This window comes from Anabrus simplex, chromosome 1 (assembly GCF_040414725.1).
Source record: "Anabrus simplex isolate iqAnaSimp1 chromosome 1, ASM4041472v1, whole genome shotgun sequence".
Classification (NCBI taxonomy): domain Eukaryota; kingdom Metazoa; phylum Arthropoda; class Insecta; order Orthoptera; family Tettigoniidae; genus Anabrus; species Anabrus simplex.
This window is the reverse complement of record NC_090265.1, coordinates 389,894,083-389,912,044: the sequence shown is the minus strand read 5'-3', so window position 1 is coordinate 389,912,044 and position 17,962 is coordinate 389,894,083. Positions and strand designations below refer to the sequence as shown.

General features: G+C 38.0%; 1 protein-coding gene across 7 annotated transcripts in view; it reads right to left on the bottom strand.

Moving 5' to 3' along the window:
* The window catches only part of Ogdh (oxoglutarate dehydrogenase Nc73EF), a 314,890-nt gene that overhangs the window by 169,994 nt on the left and 126,934 nt on the right, over window positions 1-17,962 (bottom strand). For all 7 annotated transcript variants that reach the window (XM_067134984.2, XM_067134980.2, XM_067134986.2 and 4 more), the window contains one exon: window positions 12,624-12,751. In XM_067134984.2, the coding sequence (XP_066991085.1) occupies window positions 12,624-12,751 (128 nt within the window). The remainder of the gene's footprint in view (window positions 1-12,623; window positions 12,752-17,962) is intronic.

The following is a 17,962-nucleotide window of genomic DNA, read 5'->3' as shown; positions in this document are numbered from 1 at the left end:
TCTACTTCTGTAAAAGTACGACGTTTTCAAGTCTGTGGTTACTTGCTACTTCAATATCTGGACACTGCCGTCCAGAAGAACTCTACCTGTCTTCCGTTACATTTAATTTGCGGGTGATGTGAACCAGAATATTCGTGAGGTGGCTGGAGGCAGTGTGAAATTTTCCATTAATTCATCATCTTGTTTTTTTTTAATCTCTTTATTTTTTACTAAATCTAGATCTCCCACTACAATAACATTCCTTTCCGATGACAGACCCTTACCAGTCCAAGTACTAAGCTAAAATATTTTACATAGCGACTTTTGAATGAAGAAATTTAAGAAAGTAAAACTGACATTGGTAAGGGGTAAAAGATGAAGTATAAAAACAAAAATCACGGTATTCGGTGTAGGCTGTCACTTACTACGGCGTGTTTTGTTCCTTTCTGAATTATTATCGGGTACTGTAATGAAGGGATAAAGTTCATCCACAATAGGCAGCACATGTCGACTGCCCTCCATTTCATTTCATTTCATTTCATTTCATTTCTCACATCTCGTTTAATTTTCGATTCTTCCATGTTATCCATACAAATATCGGCCAATGCCACAGTGTGCATAGTACGGTGGCCAGACATACACATCGATGAGAATGGATTGGGTGGACCAAACCTAACATTGTTTCTTAGATTTAACTGCATCAATACGGATCTATATAATGAAGTTCATAAATTGTACTAAATCTAATAACGCCAAGCCAAGCCAAACAACAATCGACCACAAGTAGTTTTTAAATTATGTAATCTAATAAAATAAAGCACATTAGATACATTATGATGACAAAATCCCTTCTTTTTTACTTTATTTTTATCTTCCATTGTAATTTGGTCACCAGTATACAGTTCGTAGTAAGTTTATGCAAATGTTGTACCACTTAAATTAGGCCTACATTGACTTTTAACCCTTTAGCCTACCATTACTTGTGAAAGGAAATATTCCCTTCACATACCATTTATTTATCAGTCACTTGAACATAAATTTGACCAATCACATAAGGAAACTTGAAGACATACACTATAAATTTTTTCGAGTTTTATCATGTTTTTATGGTTTGGAGAAGTCTGTTTTTGTACGGTAAACTAAGAAACAGGTATCAACATGGAGGGCAACCATGCATTTGACGTATTGAAAAGAAGTTTCCTTCCGTAGACCCTGCGCATAACACACCCTGCATCGCATGGATGGCACTAATTTCTTCTCCGTAGGGGCAATTTTGGATGAGAAGTGCCCAGAATGTTGACTCTGAAGTCTCAATGGGGTGGTACCAGTGTGGGGACAGCCTCTGGTGGGGTACTGCAGTATTTGAGCACCTTCTAAATACTGTTCTGCAACAATGATGCAGAATGCTGCGAAGTGTTTATTCTTCATTGTGGGGTTGGGAATTTCCCAAATGAGAAAGGAATTCAATAATGCAATATCAAGGAGGTAGAAGTACATCTTTTTTATGGCCTTTCACATACTTCCTCATGAGTGGGAAAGACACTAGTCGCTGATCATTAGAGTCGACCCCACCCATTCCACTATTATAATCGACCGCCAGGTTGGGTTTCAGCTTCTCCCCTCATTTTGATTGGACTGTAACAAAATCTGCTCTATCGTACTGACTTGACGAAAAGTGTACACACATTTTGTCAATCCATTTTACGGCTAGAATTTTGTTTGCTGAAGCGAAAGGAAGTTCACCCTTCTTCAGCTGTGTTTCCTTGAACTTAGGAGGCATATGTTTCCTGTTTGTCCTAACCGTGCCAATAGCATGTGTGTTATATTCCAGGAGAATCTTGTACAAAAACAGTGAACTGTACCAGTTACCCATGTACAAAGTTCTCCAGGCATCCAAAAGATCCTTACACATATCAATAACAATCCTCTAACTAACTAATAAATCATTGTAGGGAGATCCTCCCTCATAATCCTTCCCGGTATATATTTTGAAATTCCAGCAATAACCATTCTCTCAAGAGCAAATTTAGTACACCTCGATACCGAATCTTGCTCTCTTGGATGGATTATATTGAATGAACGAGTCTACCTTTGAATTTCATCATCGATTCATCAATGCAAATATTTTCTTCTCAAGTGTACACAAACTTGAATTTGTCCAAACGTAAATCTATAACAGGTTTAACCTTTCTTAGTTTGTCATGCTTTGATTTGGATGAGTCTGTACTAAAATGCAAGAATTTGTTTATAGAAACAAAGCATTTGAATGGCATGATTCATTAAATATAGGAGTTTCTATTACTCTAGTTTCGACCTGTTATCTTGCATTGCAGGGTTTTTTAACTGTGACATAAGAATACACAGAGCAAAGTGAGCTTTTAGCTCGTCTATAGTAACAAGAAACCAATGTTTTAGATCGTAAGTATTACTGGTTGCAAGGAGAGCAGATAAATTGGCAAGAAATGTAGAGGCATAGGCGTTGGCTTCCTTTGAAACGTGATCCCAGAACTGTGGGGTTAGAAATTCATTCACTACGTCAATTTCTTTTGGATTATTCCCCAACCTCCTCCTCACTAAAGAATGAATTTCAGAAACTGGTCTGCATGTTACAAAAACAGGCTTATTGTCAACAAGATCCCAATTCCAAGTATCATTACTAGAGTTCTCACCCACTCTTGTTGCATTCAGGTTTTGTTTCATAGTTTCAATTGGCACTCTCACCTCGGAACTGAAGTCTGAATCACTTTCATCACGGTAAGTTGAAGAAGAAGACGTAGTTTCATTCTCCAGAGAATCATTTCCACTTTCAACATCACTATTTTCAAGCCAGTTACAAATAACCTCATCCATGCCGCGCTTAGATGCCACCACGATTGTTTACAAATAGTGGCAAACTAAGGTGTTTTTTATTTTCCAAATTTCAGCTCAGAGTTACTATTTACACAGAGAAAATAGCTTCAGGTATCATCTGAAATGGCAGCAAAACAAATAGAATAAATCTCTCTGACAAGCTAACCACGATAATGAACTTATAAATATTCCATGCACCAGGACGGAAGTGTCCGTCAAAGTATGTTACCACCTTATGATCGCAGGACGGAAGGTTCCGTCAAAGTATGGCAATGGGTTAAAAGTTATGCTGAATTTGAGAATGTATGGTTTCCAAGTATCGATTCTCGAAAGTTCGCAAATGCATTATATTCAATTCTGCCCGTCACACACAAAATTGGAAAGAGAAAAAAATTTCATCAAAACTCCAGTAATGTACATTGTTCGTAACCTTGAGCTCAGCTGGAAAGCACGCTTGCACCACAAGCCAGTGCGAGTGGGAAATGATATACTGAAATGTTACGCTATGCAAATAAAACGACTGCAGTTTTTATGACATTTTAATATAAAAATGCAAACGTAAAATTCCCTGTCTCATATTAGGACCAAAACAGTAATAGGCAATCCCAAGAACTCCTATGGCTTTATGAATGTAAGGTGCATCATCAGTTCTAGTCTCGATAATATAGTCTTACATTAAAATACCATTTTCGTGTTAAAAAGGAGCAATTTAGATTCCTGTCTGCAAGTCCCGTGACAATGTATACAGTACTCTGAGGGAAGTGCCGAAAACTCAATCGGTGACACAACCAAAAAAAGTAAAAAATAAAAATAAACCTTTAACCCTGGACATAATGTATATCTTTTACAAGAATGAAAATATGACAAAACTCGTTCCCTCTTCAAGCAGAACTGTTGAAATGCGCTCTCTCCTTCCAATTGTTGTGGGCACACATTGATTTACGATTTCCAAGGATTCTCTACACAATACCAGGTGAATACGATGCTAAGATGGTCCCTTTTGCAAGTTTGCCGCCGATCACGTTTACAATAGGCCTACTTGATCTAATTAACGTAGTGACGGGACGTTATGCCAAGATCCATATGTATGCTGTAGCCGTCGTTTCGTGAAATACAGTTTCTCGAAAAACGCTTCATCAAGGATTTAGCGTTGATGGGACTGACATTTCTGGACGGTTGATCCGGGAAATAGTTTCTTTGAGGAACGAATAATGCAGGATTTTTTAAATATGATTTAATTAGGATGCTTGCGGGACCACGTTGTACCATTTCATTGCCCTGATAATTTTGAATCGTGGTGTTAAAATCGTCGTTTTGCCGTGAATAGCGATAAAGTGTCGGAAATCATGCGGCAGAAAATACGAATTATAATATACAGACATATAGAATCAAACAGGCTGTAAATGTGAAGTAAGAAAGTACAGACTAACGGAATCCAAATGGCCGTGATTTAGGTGAATGCAGTGACTTTTAATTGGAAGAACCAACAATAGGAACATGGGAATATCGCATGAAGTTACGAGAAAAAGACTTACGAGTGGATTGATAAGCAACAAGAACAGAAGATTTAAAAAGTATACTTCCTAAATTATTGTGAAACCAGATTGCATTATAAAGTTATAATGATACATTTTTCGTAGTCGTAACAGAAATTCCAAGCGGAGTATTAAAAAAAAAAGACGAAGTAAATAGCGGAGCGCAGATCCGAAGTAAACTAGAGAGTATCAAAGATTTATCACTGGAGACGTTGAAAATCAATCAATTAATGTAACTAATCAAAACAGGGCAACATTTAAGATACCTCTTTGATCATTCAAATTAAAATATTGACGTTTGTCACGTTATAACCTATTTTGCTCAACATAAGTATAGTTCAAGGAAGATCTACAAGTAGCATGATTGTCAAGCTAATGATGTCTTCAAATATGTGTTTTATGCATGTCTTCGAGAGCTACGTGATGACCGGCTAAACTGAAGATGGGACAGATGTCTGACGGTAACCTGCCAACCATTCCTATGGACCCGAGGATCGTGACCGCAGCCCGGTCATGATGCGACGATAATCCGGAGATGATCGTCCTAGGAGAACCAGGAAGCAGCCATCCCAGTCCAGAAACGCAGACGGATTAAGTTAAGTTTCACAGAGTTCTTTTCTTAAATTTTAGCTATATGTATTTTATTTGATATGAAGTTGTCAATGGTGTTTGTACAAGAGCTAGGTCGATATGTCTTCAAGAGGTGATCTCAATATCGAGTTTCAGCGCGAATGAACTAATAGTGACGTTCAACTGATGGATTTAGGTAATCTTCCAAAACTAATAAACACTCCCATGTTTAGGAAAGATAACACTCACAAATGATGTGCTTTGCTAGCAATTTCAACTTTCTTTCAAAGAATATTGCCGTACATAATGTGAACTGAGATATTTGAAATGAAAATATGTAGCATATTGAATTGTGGGTTATCGAGCGGATACGACGTCAACTTTTTGCCAAATGTAAATAGATACAGGCTTAATATGTTCGTACTTTGATAAGAGAAGTGTGCGTCGATATAAATGATAGTTGTTGATCCATATAATATAAATTGTGATGAGATATTGAATCTATTGAACTGAGCGGTACTTTGAACAGAGTTAATGATGTTTATATTTGCAGTGAGGTCATATACGTCGGAAATATTGAGGTAAGATTTGTGAATGTTATAAATGATATATGCACAGAGATATTAGGCGTGGAATTATGACTAATATGACGACGAATAAGGAAGGAATTCAGAGTAAGGCTAATTGATGTCAGTTTATTGCAAGCAGTTATGGATCAGGATATATTTGACGTTTATAGCGACATGTAATATGGCTTGTCTTATTATATGAGTTATTGACAGTTGGTTAGTGAACTTGCAGATTAATAATAAAGTACGATCTTCAAAAATAACCCTAGATAACCTATAGTAGAGTATAATGACGGCATTTTCTAAGAAAATTTTACTTGTTACTCAATATTTAAAATGACTTAAGTGGGAACAGCAAATCATTGATGGTAGTGTCTTCATACTGTTATGTTATTGCTATTTGCGAGTGTGGAAGTTTCATCTACGGTAGTCCTTGACCATTAGCATTCAGTTGATTGGATTTATAAAGTTTATGACCTTGATTTAACCTAGACATAAACTTGTGGAGATTTTATTGAAGAATTCTTACATATTTCTTTGTGAATATTTTGAATATGACCAAGTATGATCAAACATATATATATAATGTTCATTGGTATATCAGCTTAGGTAGCAATTGAAAGCTACACATGTGAAATATTGCTTACTCCATCTACGTTATTAATGACAGAGTCATAAACATGAAATTATATTAGGATGAGACACCAAAAAGAAGCATTCTTTAAATGCATGATTGAACAAACCTTTCAGTAATTATGTACATATGTAAAACATACTATTATGTAATCATTTAATATCCTGATAGAACTTAACAAAAAGTTAGGATTTGATATTTAAGGAGAATTTGAAAGTTCTATTCCCAGATAATTTCATTTTAGTTTATTCTTAATATAACAGTTCGTTAATTTTGAGTTAGCCAGAAAGAATGATGGAATTATTTTTGTTAGTTTAGTGGACTGAACATTTTAAGTTTCTTTTATATGAGACTGAGGAGATGTAGAAGGTAAACCACGTCAGGTCAGGAGAGCTTCCTGAAATAATACAATTCCGCAGAGAAATTGAGGAAGATAATTGTTTATGGGAGTAGATGAGACTGTGGATGTTGAGAAATATATTGATAATGTGAAATGGAAACTAATAATTAGTGTGATAACTTCAAGGCAATCTTTTTTTTTTTTTTTTTTTTTAATGAGATACCTACATGTACATAAGAATTATTTGAATGTCAACTTATCCTTCATACAAAAATAATTTTGAATAAAAATAGTATTTAAGAATTTAACTTAATATTATTATTTATAGGTTATAAGATTAATTTAAGGTAATTTCATAATGGAAAAAATTGAATTTAAGATCGGTCGCATTTTGATTTATTGACCTGTTAGTCATGCAGATATGATGAATATATTAGAGGCGCGTATCTCAGTCGGATTCACGTAGAAAAATACAATATTTTAGTTTGATATAGGATAATCCCTGAGTTGTACAGCATAGCTAGCTGGAGATTTTCTTGAATGCTGGCGTGTAGTTAAGTGGAAGAAAGAATGACTCCCATACGTGGGACAAGAAAAGAAGAAAGACGCCGCGGGACTCTAAACGTAGTTGCAAAAATAAGTCTTGGGTTCAAGAAAATTGTCGGCCCAACTTGGTTCAAAAAAAAATTGTCGTCAACAGTGGGGCTTGAATAAGAAATTGACACCCCAGTTAAGAGCTAGGCGGTTCAACGTGATTTGAATGAATAATCCGTAAAAACGTAGTTTGCGGGAACGGATAATCGAGGTTCCACTGTACAACCGCATGGCCAACTTGATTTTGTTAATCGTCCTCTACAACACTGACACCCCAGTTAAGAGCTAGGCGGTTCAACGTGATTTGAATGAATAATCCGTAAAAACGTAGTTTGCGGGAACGGATAATCGAGGTTCCACTGTACAACCGCATGGCCAACTTGATTTTGTTAATCGTCCTCTACAACACTTTTGTTAATAATAATGTAATTTGCTTTACGTCCCACTAACTACTTTTGAAGGTCTTCGGAGACGCTGAGGTGCCGGAATTTAGTCCCGCAGGAGTTCTTTTACGTGCCAGTAAATCTACCGACACGGGGCTGTCGTATTTGAGCACCTTCAAATACCACCGGACTGAGCCAGGATCGAACCTGCCAAGTTGGGGTTAGAGGGCCAGTGCCTTAACCGTCTGAGCCACTCAGCCCGGCAACAACACTTTTGTTGCTTCTGCAAATTTTTTTTTTTTTTTTTAACTTCTAACAACTCTCTTCTATACTGTTCTTGTGCTTTATTCATTCTGTCCTCAGCTTCCTTTTTCATAAAAATGTCAACACTGAACAATGTCTTGCGTTTGTCACCTTGTTGCAAACTTCAGTTTTAAATTTTCAGTGGTATAATTCACTTCATACACAAATGGTAGAAAAATGCACTGACAATGAACCGATTTCGATTTGTTTAGTTACACACTGTACTTGCTCAGTCAAGTCTGTCACAAGAAGCAGCATCTTCCCTTCCATTCCTGCCCTTTTTCTGCATTCCACTAGTATACTAGCTGTCAATTAACATGTGACAGGTCCACCAGCAGGCTTTGCCTATGTTTCAAGTGCCCAAAATGATTCAAGTACTACAGCAATGACTGACAACAGTCACAAACAATGAAACTGCTGCATCTCACGTTCCCTCCAGAATTAAAATTTGTCACGATAATCTGCACGCTAATTTCAAGATTCCAACTCAGGCGCTTAAGATGTAATGACTGGTGGTTACCATAACCTGGTGTTCTGTATATTACTGATGGTGGTTATGATAATTTCTCTTTTTATGTTGATTTAACCCTTTAGATTCATTTGATGCTTTGCCAGCATGTGCAGTGAAGTCTGACTGATGTATAAACATCGCAACCTCAATTATGACAAAAATGTTGCTTACGATACTTAGCCTTTCCAGGGACGATATGATATGAAGCAAAATATACATGAATTAACTAAGGTACTTATTATGTAAGTAATAACAACATACCAGCGAATAGGAGAAAAAATTATGTCTTACCCTCTATAGGCTGATACTGTAGAAAAAATAGCTGCTCTATCACTGCTCACATCTCTCGATCAGTTAACTTCACTCCCATCTAACATATTCAAGATTCCCATTGTGCCAAATATGCAATATACACTCACAAAGGAATTCCACAGCTGGCTTCCAAATCTTGCCCACTGGAGTAAATTTGAGCAAACTTTCTGCCATCTAGCACTGATAAGAGTTCTCGCTCATTGTCCTTAAATGGTTTCTTTATCAAAATGTCCATGGGTTAAGGTACAAAAGTCAATCCCCCACGAATCGCTGCCAAATCAGTTTTCATGGTTTCCTATAATCTCCTTGTGCCTTTCATTAAGTGGCCGTGAAAACTATCTAACATGAGGAGTAATGGAAGTTAAAGGAAAGACCCTGTTGGATTTCCCCAAATAATTTGTAACCAATCTTGCATGAGTTACCTGTCTATCTGCCCTTTTCTTGGATACAAACGTGAATCCCTTGAGAAATTTTTTCGTTTCAGAACAACTTAAGGTGCAAGCTTTCTGCCATCAAGTGTTCCAGCAAGAAGCATTGCAGTTAATCTTCTTCCCCCTCTCCAGTAAAGTGTGTAACAAAAGTCCACACCCCTTTCTTATCGACTGTTCGACTCTGTGGCGTACCAAACTGATTGGCATGTGATCAGAATTTCTAACTTGGGAAAGCAAATATTTCTTCACTTTCCGCTTCCCAATCATGAAGCAATGAAAAAAATATGACTTTTTAGTTGAAATCATTCCACATGATGGTCTTCATCGATGGGAAATTCAATTTCACTTCATAAAATGAATCGTCCAGCCTCGGCTAACCTTAAAATCCGAGATATTGATCCCGTGTGCCGCTGCTATTTCTTTTTTTTTTTTTTTTTTTTTTTTTTTTTAATACAACATTTTGTGAGAAACGGCATATCCATTGTTGCATTATGAAATCACATATTAACTCCTCAGCGTCGACCTCTATACATGGTATAGACCCATACATGGCTTCGCATTTACGGCTATAGTGCGAAAAGTTTTGGAGTTATGGATACGCAAATTGCTGGGGGGGTTTTTTTTCCCCAAGAAGAAATTTTGGAGTTTATCAGTGTTGTAAAATAAGAATTGAAGATCGTTAAATTGTAGTTGTTTTTTGCAAGGAAACATATTTGTCAAGTAAGTCTGAGCCCTAATCTCTGTTTCTCTTTTAAGTCTGTTTGCTTCATTCTTTCCTGTAGAATAAAATAAAGAAATGATGATCTGAGTAGTTTGTCTTTTTGCGTGATGTTCTTTGCTCTATTTGTACATTGACAGTGCGGTTTATTTATTATATTTACCTTTATTTTTCGGCTTGTAATATTTTCGTAACTCTCCACTAGCGCCCTGTGTAGGCATCAGTTAGTGCTGCTTTCCGTCATACGATGTGAGAACAAGTTGTGCATGGTACATATCACATTTGAAAGACGATATCTCGACCTTTTACCTGAAATATGTATCGAGTTGGTTTATTTCGTCATAAATGTTATTCCCCTCATTCCGTTTCGTACTGCTGCCTTCGGTCTCGCTGCAGCTTCATCAGTCCGTGTGACCCGCCGTGCTCAATGGCTAGCTCCAGCTGTGGTTTGACTGACAGTAACGTGCTTGAAATATTGTATAATTCAGATGAAAGTTTAGTTGAAAGTAGTAGTGACAGTATTAGCAGCACTGATAATGAAATAAATGATTCGGCTGTGGCAGATGCAGTGGTAAATGATGAGAGTAACGATGAGGAGGAACCAGTACTTGGAAATTTCGTGTGGGAGATTATGGATAATTATACAGGTCAAAGGGAAGTTTTCAACAGTGAATTCGGACCAAGAGGTGGTGCACAAAATATCAGTGAAATCGTTGAATGTTCTGAAACATTCTTTGATATTAGTGTAGTAGAGTTAATTGTGAAAAAAACTAACAGGTATGCGGAGCAATATCTAAATGCTCATGGAATTATTTTTTTTGTTTCGCTCACCCGTTCGATTCTGGACACCTGTCACAGTAAATAAAATTTATACTGTGTTAGTTTTATTTCTGCTGATGGGCATTGTACAAAAGCCAACATCTCAGTCTTATTTTTCGAAGAGCAGGGTCATATCAACACCTGGGTTTTCAGATGTCATAAGTAGGGAAAGGTTTGAAATGATATGTAGGTTTTTGCATTTTATAGACAATAACAGCTTGTCTACATACCAAGGGCCTCCAAAACTGTTCAAATATATCCTATTCTGTGTCATTTGAATAACAAATTTCAGTCCATGTACTTACCACAGCAAAATATTGCTATTGATGAAAGTCTGACTCTGTGGAAAGGGCGCCTCTTGTTTCGGCAATACTTGCCACTACAGGCCTCAAAATTTGGCATAAATACATTCTAACTGTGTGAGTCAAGTACTGGTTATTTGTGGTGTTTTCTTGTATACACAAGGAAAGGAACTCTCATTGAATCAACTCTTATCACACCAGAAACTCCGAAAACTGCAGCAATTGTCTTGAAATTGTTAGACAGAGCTCGATAGCTGCAGTCGCTTAAGTGCGGCCAGTATCCAGTATTCGGGAGATAGTAGGTTCGAACCCCACTGTCGGCAGCCCTGAAGATGGTTTTCCGTGGTTTCCCATTTTCAGACCAGGCAAATGCTGGGGCTGTGCCTTAATTAAGGCGACGGCCGCTTCCTTCCCACTCCTAGCCCTTTCCTGTCCCATCGTCGCCATAATACGTATCTGTGTCGGTTCGACGTAAAGCCAATAGCAAAAAAAAAAGAAAAAAAAAAAAATTGTTAGAAACTTTGTTGTCCTTGTGGATGGACAATTACTACAATAGTCCACAATTAGCGAGGGCTCTAAAACATCATCGTTCTACAGACTGTGTTGGGACACTGAAACTGAACAGAAAAAATGTTCCCAAGGAAGTAAAAGAAAAAAAACTTAAGATGGGGGAAATAATAGCTAGGCATTCTGGGCCTGTCACTGTGCTAAAATGGTGTAACAAAAAAAAAGTTACGTTCGTGTCCACATATCACAATGAAGAAACAAAACATGTTACTAAGAGGGGGAAAGAAACAGTAAAGCCTTTATGCATGATATATTACACTATGGCATGGGGGGGGCGTTGATCTCAAGGACCAGTTACTACACGTTTTTAGTCGAAAGAAAGAGAATGACTAAATGGTATATAAAGCTGTTCAAAAGACTATTGAACACAACCGTCCTAAATTCTCTAAAAATATTCAGACAAGCCACAGGGACAAACACTGAGCAGTTATCTTAACGGATACAGCTGGTAGAAGGTTTGTTTACAAAATACGCTCGCACGGGCAGGGAACGAAACATTCAAGGCCGGCGCGCATCAGATAATACAGTTCCAAGGTTGCAGGAAAGACATTTTATCAAGAAATTAGCACCAAAGAGTGAGAAATCCAAACGTCAGAGACTTTGTATCGTGTGTTCAAAACACAGCAAAAAGAAGACGTCGGTGTATTGCTGCCAGGAGTGTGACCTGGATCTCTATCTCGAAGAGTGCTTCGAACTCTATCACACGAAAATAAATTACTAAGGTAATGTGAAAAAATTATGTTATTATCTGCATGTACATAGTTCTATCATAAGGAATTTCAAATTTTGTGAATACCGTGCTACTCTTATACTTGTAGTAACGCTTTAAGTGAATCAATGTATTTCAGACGCGCGTAGTTGAAATCTCATCCGGCCGCGGGGAAGGAAGCTCTTTAAATGCCACCTTTTGGGCCTCAAAATGCTCTGGGAGACTTGTTGGTCACTTGAATTGCAATCGTTTCTGTCAGTAGTACACACTGCACACTCGGACATGCGGCCCATTGCTGTATTCACAGGTGTTTCAGCGTAACTGATTAGCACGAGTTTATATAATGCAGTGTTTGTCCAACCCTTGTTGAATAAAGTTATGGTAGGACAGGCTTCTTACAAACTGTGCAGTTAATATTTCGAAATTTATTTATTACTACAACATACAGCATCACAATCACTGAAACTTAAAATACGGGGTAGTATAATATTACTCACAATGTCGATCACAACATCTTTGTGGAACGTAGCTCTCCACTCAGCAGCAATCTTGCAAACATGCATCACTGCCTCAGGGTCATCACCATTGACATGAAAGATGGGAGCATTCACCACTCGAGCAACATCTGAAAGAAAATAATGAACAATGAAGTTGTTACATCCCAAGATCTATAGTGTTCTGCACAGATAATCCATAATCATTGCAATTTTATTAAAATAATCAAATACGAATAAAATTAAATAATCGCCTAGGCACCATATCTGCTTTGTCCATATAGGCTATTGTTACGATGGGCTCGCCACATCCAAAGGCATTTATACCTACTGCTAGGTTCAAAATTAGGCCGCCCCTAACATGGAGACAGACGCCTTTCGTAGCCGCTCCTCTGAAGTACAGACGCTACGAGTATGCCCCTTCCGCCATCTCCGCCGTACCGAAGTCCACCTTCTCCGCCGTAGATACCGTTGAGGTCTTCGCTCGTAACCCTGAGCTGGGACCCATACCAGATGTTACACACCGGGTCAGTGTGCTCTGGGACTCACATAGGCAGGGGCGCCACTCCCTGGCTAGGGCTGCCTCTGAAGAGGGTCCCTACCTGCTACCTGCGATAGGATGATGATGATGAGACTCCAGTTTGAAAATGGCGTGAAAGATCTATTTCAGTTGTATGCCCCACAAACTGGTTGCATAGATGAACATCTAGAGGACTTCTTAGAGGAAGTGGAGAGACAGATAGAAGATAAGGAAGTACTATTGATGGAAGATCTAAATGCACAAGTTGAAATGGAAAGACAAGGAAAGGAAGATGTTGTAGGGCCCTTTGGATATGGAAATGTAAATCCAGAAGGCGAGTTGTTGGTGGATTTTTGCATGAGGAATCAAATGATTGTTGGAAACACCTGGTTTAGGAAGAAGAACAGTCAGAAGATTACAAGGTATGGTTGGGGAGACAGACGAACAAAGACCATGACTGATTATATAATCATAGAGAAAGAACACTGGAAGAACCTTGTAGATGAAACAGCCATGCCTGAAGAAGCCTTTGGTGGAGATCATAGTGTTGTGATAGGAAAATTGAAAGTTGGAAAGATTGAAAAACCCCAATTAAGAAGAGAGAAAAGAATTAAAGTATGGAAGTTGAAGGAGAAAAGCATACAAGAAGAATTTCAAAGGGAAATAATACCCTTGGTACCCAGGACAGAGGTGGGGGAATGTTGAAGAGGAATGGAAAAGATTTAAGGAAGCACTGGTTGGATGTGCAGAAAAGGTGTGTGGTAGAACATCAGGAAATGTGAAAGACAAAGAAACACACTGGTGAAATGATAGGGTAAAGATTAAAGTGAAGGAAAAGAAAATGGCATGGAAAACATCTAAGACTGAAGAAAGTAGAAGAAAATATGTGGAGGCAAAGAATTTGGCCAAGAAAGTAGTGGAGGAAGAAAAGAGGAAAAGCTGGGCCTTATTCAAACAGAAATTGCGAGATGATACGCAGGGCAGCAAGAAATTACTGTATGGTATCTTAAGAAACAAAAAGAGAGATCAAGTAAACACCAGATTTGTGAAGGATGAAGGTGGCATAATTTTAACAAAGCCAGAAGAAATAAGAAACAGATGGAGAGAGTATTTTCAGAAGCTGCTGAACATAAGAACGGATGACAGTCATTCAATGGACGACCAGGAAAGGGAATTAGTTGATGAAGAAATGGATAAAGAAATTACAATGAATGAAATTGAAATGGCAGTAAGAAAGATGAAGAATGGAAAAACTGCTGGAATACATGAAATTTCAGTGGAGATGATAAAGGCAGCTGGAGCTGTAGGCCTGCAGTGGACATATCGGGTTCTCAGGAATGTCTGGGAGAATAAGGAGGTCCCCGAGGATTGGCAAAAAGGAATAATCATCCCAATTTTCAAGAAAGGTGATAAGAAAGTTTTGAAGAACTACAGGGGAATTACTCTAATATCCTCTAATTGCCCAGAAATGCTGCCAGAGACTGTTGACTCACAAGTTACCTGGGGATTTTCTTCCCTTCTTGCATCATTCTATTCATAACTCGGATTGTCGCTGATAAGGTCGAGCTCAGGTAGTCAACTTGAGAAGGAAAAAACAGTACAGGCGCTAATCAGTGAGACAGAAATACTGTAGCATTTCAGTCGTCTGTTAAACATGAGTAACAAGGGACGATCGTGTTTAGATCTCGAGGTAAGAAGAAAAGTGATTATAGAAAGTGACAAGGGACTTCCAGTGAGAAAGTTTGCTGAAAAATTCAACTGCAGGAAAACTCAAATAAACAGTATTGTGAAGAATAGAACTGAAATTTTAAAGAAGTGGGAGGAAAATAGGAATCGAGGAGTGAAAAGAAAGCAGGAATCAGCTTTTTCAGAAGTGGACGTTGCGGTATATGAGTGGTTCAAGTGTGCTCGAGTGAAGAATCTGTGTGCGAGTGGACCAATGATACAAGGAAAAGCTTGTGAAATCGCAAATAATATGTAAGTTGAGAATTTTGTAGCTAGCAATGTTTGGTCAGATTGTTTTAGAAAACGTCATAACGTTGGTTTCAAAACAGTCTGTGGAGAAGGTGGTGATGTGTCTGCAACTGAAGTAGCAGATTGGAAAGATAGGTTACCAGACATTTTGAATGTCAATGAAACTGGTCTGTTCTATAGGGTGATCCCGAAGAATTCACTTTGCCGAATGCAAGTTGCAAGGGTGGAAAAATGCAAAAGAAAGAATCATCATCATGTTTTGTTGTAATGCACTCAGTGAACAGGAAAATCCTCTAATTATCGGTAAATCCTTGAGACCCAGGTGCTTTAAAAACATAAGACTTAAATTGTCTTGGTGTCAAATGGCATGCGAATAAAAAGGCATGGATGACATCAGCAATATTCGAGAATTCACTCCTAGCTTTGGATTCCAAGATGAAGGCCAGAAACCGTAACGTGATCCTATTGCTAGATAATGCTACGTGTCATTCAGAAATAAAAAATACCTACAACCTGTTTTCCAGTCTTTGACCGGGTCAGAAATGTAATGAATGAATCATATATAGGCTATTAGTACAATGGGGTCGCCACTCGCAGAGTGATTTATTCATTACCGATAGATGCTATGAAATGAGAATGGAGAGTGTTGCTGGAATGAATTATGACAGGGAAATCCGGAGTACCCGGAGAAAAACCTGTCCCGCCACCGCTTTGTCCAGCACAAATCTCACATGGAGTGACCGGGATTTGAACCACGGTATCCAGCGGTGAGAGTCATCCAGAAATACGCCTTTCAAATGTAAAACTCTTATTCCTTCCACCCAATACCACTTCTCATCTTCAGCCATTGGATCAAGGAATCATTCAAGCATTCAAATTAAACTATCGTAAGAGGGTTTTTACGGTCGTTAGTGACACACATGGATGAAGCAGACTCAGCTTTTGATTTGATGAAGATCAATGCTGGCAATGCAGTTTCGTGGATAAAGGCAGCCTGGAATGCAGTCAGCAAAACCACAATCAGGAAATGCTTTGCAAAATGCGGCATCGGTAATTCTAATTGAAGAACAAGCAGAGGTAGAGGTTCGAAATGAATATGATGAACTTCAGACTTTAGCAACGAAAGCTGGACTGACGTATGACACTGAAGCCGAAGAAGAGAATATTCCTAGCTGTGATGATCTTGAGGGCGACTGGCAGGCCCGACTAAAGGATGCACTTTACGGTAAGCTTTCTGTGTTACAAGTTATACAGTAATTGTGTGATGCACGTATCATAAGGTCCACGTTTGTTTGCACCTCTACTCCTCATTCATTTCCTTCTTGTGATAGACAGCTTTTAATTCTTTTAAGGTAAATTTTCAGCTTTAAATTTTTATTTATTTATTTATTTTTTTTTTTGCTGGGGGCTTTACGTTGCACCGACACAGATAGGTCTTATGGCGACGATAGGATGGGAAAGGCCTAGGAGTTGGAAGGAAGCGGCCGTGGCCTTAATTAAGGTACAGCATTTGCCTGGTGTGAAAATGGGAAACCACGGAAAACCATCTTCAGGGCTGCCGATAGTGGGATTCGAACCTACCATCTCCCGGATGCAAGCTCACACCCGCGCGCCTCTACGCGCACGGCCAACTCGCCCGGTCAGCTTTAATTTAACTCACTGCACTTTGGAAATACATTTCTAGCTATCCATAGCAGCCTTCATTAGTTGTACAAAAGGACCATTTTGAATAAAACTTGTTATAGTTTTACAGAGCCCGAATCAGGAACGAAAAGTGACGATGACGGTGAGGCAAGTACGGCGAGAAAACTATGGAACCATTTAACAGACTTTATTCCGTTTTTGAGAATATCACAGTTAAGAAAACTTGCTAAATTTACACAGACGAAGCTTCACGATTACTTCACGCAGCTGTAATGTTTGTAAATGATGTAAAATTACTTATAATAACTTTCTATGAAATACTAACAAAGAAATGACTTAGAGTAATAAAAATATGTATGCTTATATTTAAGGTGGATGTTCTTTGCTGTTAAAATGTTTGATTATTTTTACAAACTTGTTTAGCGGACACCTCTCGTAACGGACATTTTTCCTCGGAACCGACGGTGTCCGCAGAAGGGAGGTTTAACTGTACAAAGGTCGAACCACATATAGAATTTATTTGTAAATATGACAGTCCCAATTAAAATGACACTTTAACATAATTATTTAACTCCAGTTCTACTTAGAGTAGGAAGATTCACAATTTAAATAAAAGGTCTTGTCACAATTGATCAGAAGTACAAAGCATGAAACCTGTATAAAGTTCCTTTATAAACTTTATTGATGCGAGAAAATACGGTAATAAAAAAACTTCAAGGGTTAAAGGGGTTTTTACAGGTGAGTAAACCATTACCAGTCAAACAGGAATACAAACTTACTATGCTAATTATTTCAAAAACTTGTGTTATATCAAAGACATTATTGTTATAGGGCTTCTGGATGAATGCACGGGAACAATTCTGAGATTCTTCCGTGACTTTTGAGGAATGCTACCTAAGTGGAATATTACACAAAAGTTATACGGTAAATAAAATAAACGCTGTGAAACAGAAATTTTTATGTGGAGAGTACGTAAGTAAAATTGGCAGTTTAACCTAGTCACACAATGTAGATTCCCAAATTTGACTCAGGTAATTTAGTGTATGGTAGACCTCGAAACATTTATCTGGCACTGCTGATACGAGGGCAGATCAAATATATAAACAGGATTTTTTTTTAAAAAAATTATTACATCAAACAAAAATAATACACATACAGAGATCACTTTTCTACATAGTGTCCTGCCTTTGATACACATTTCCTC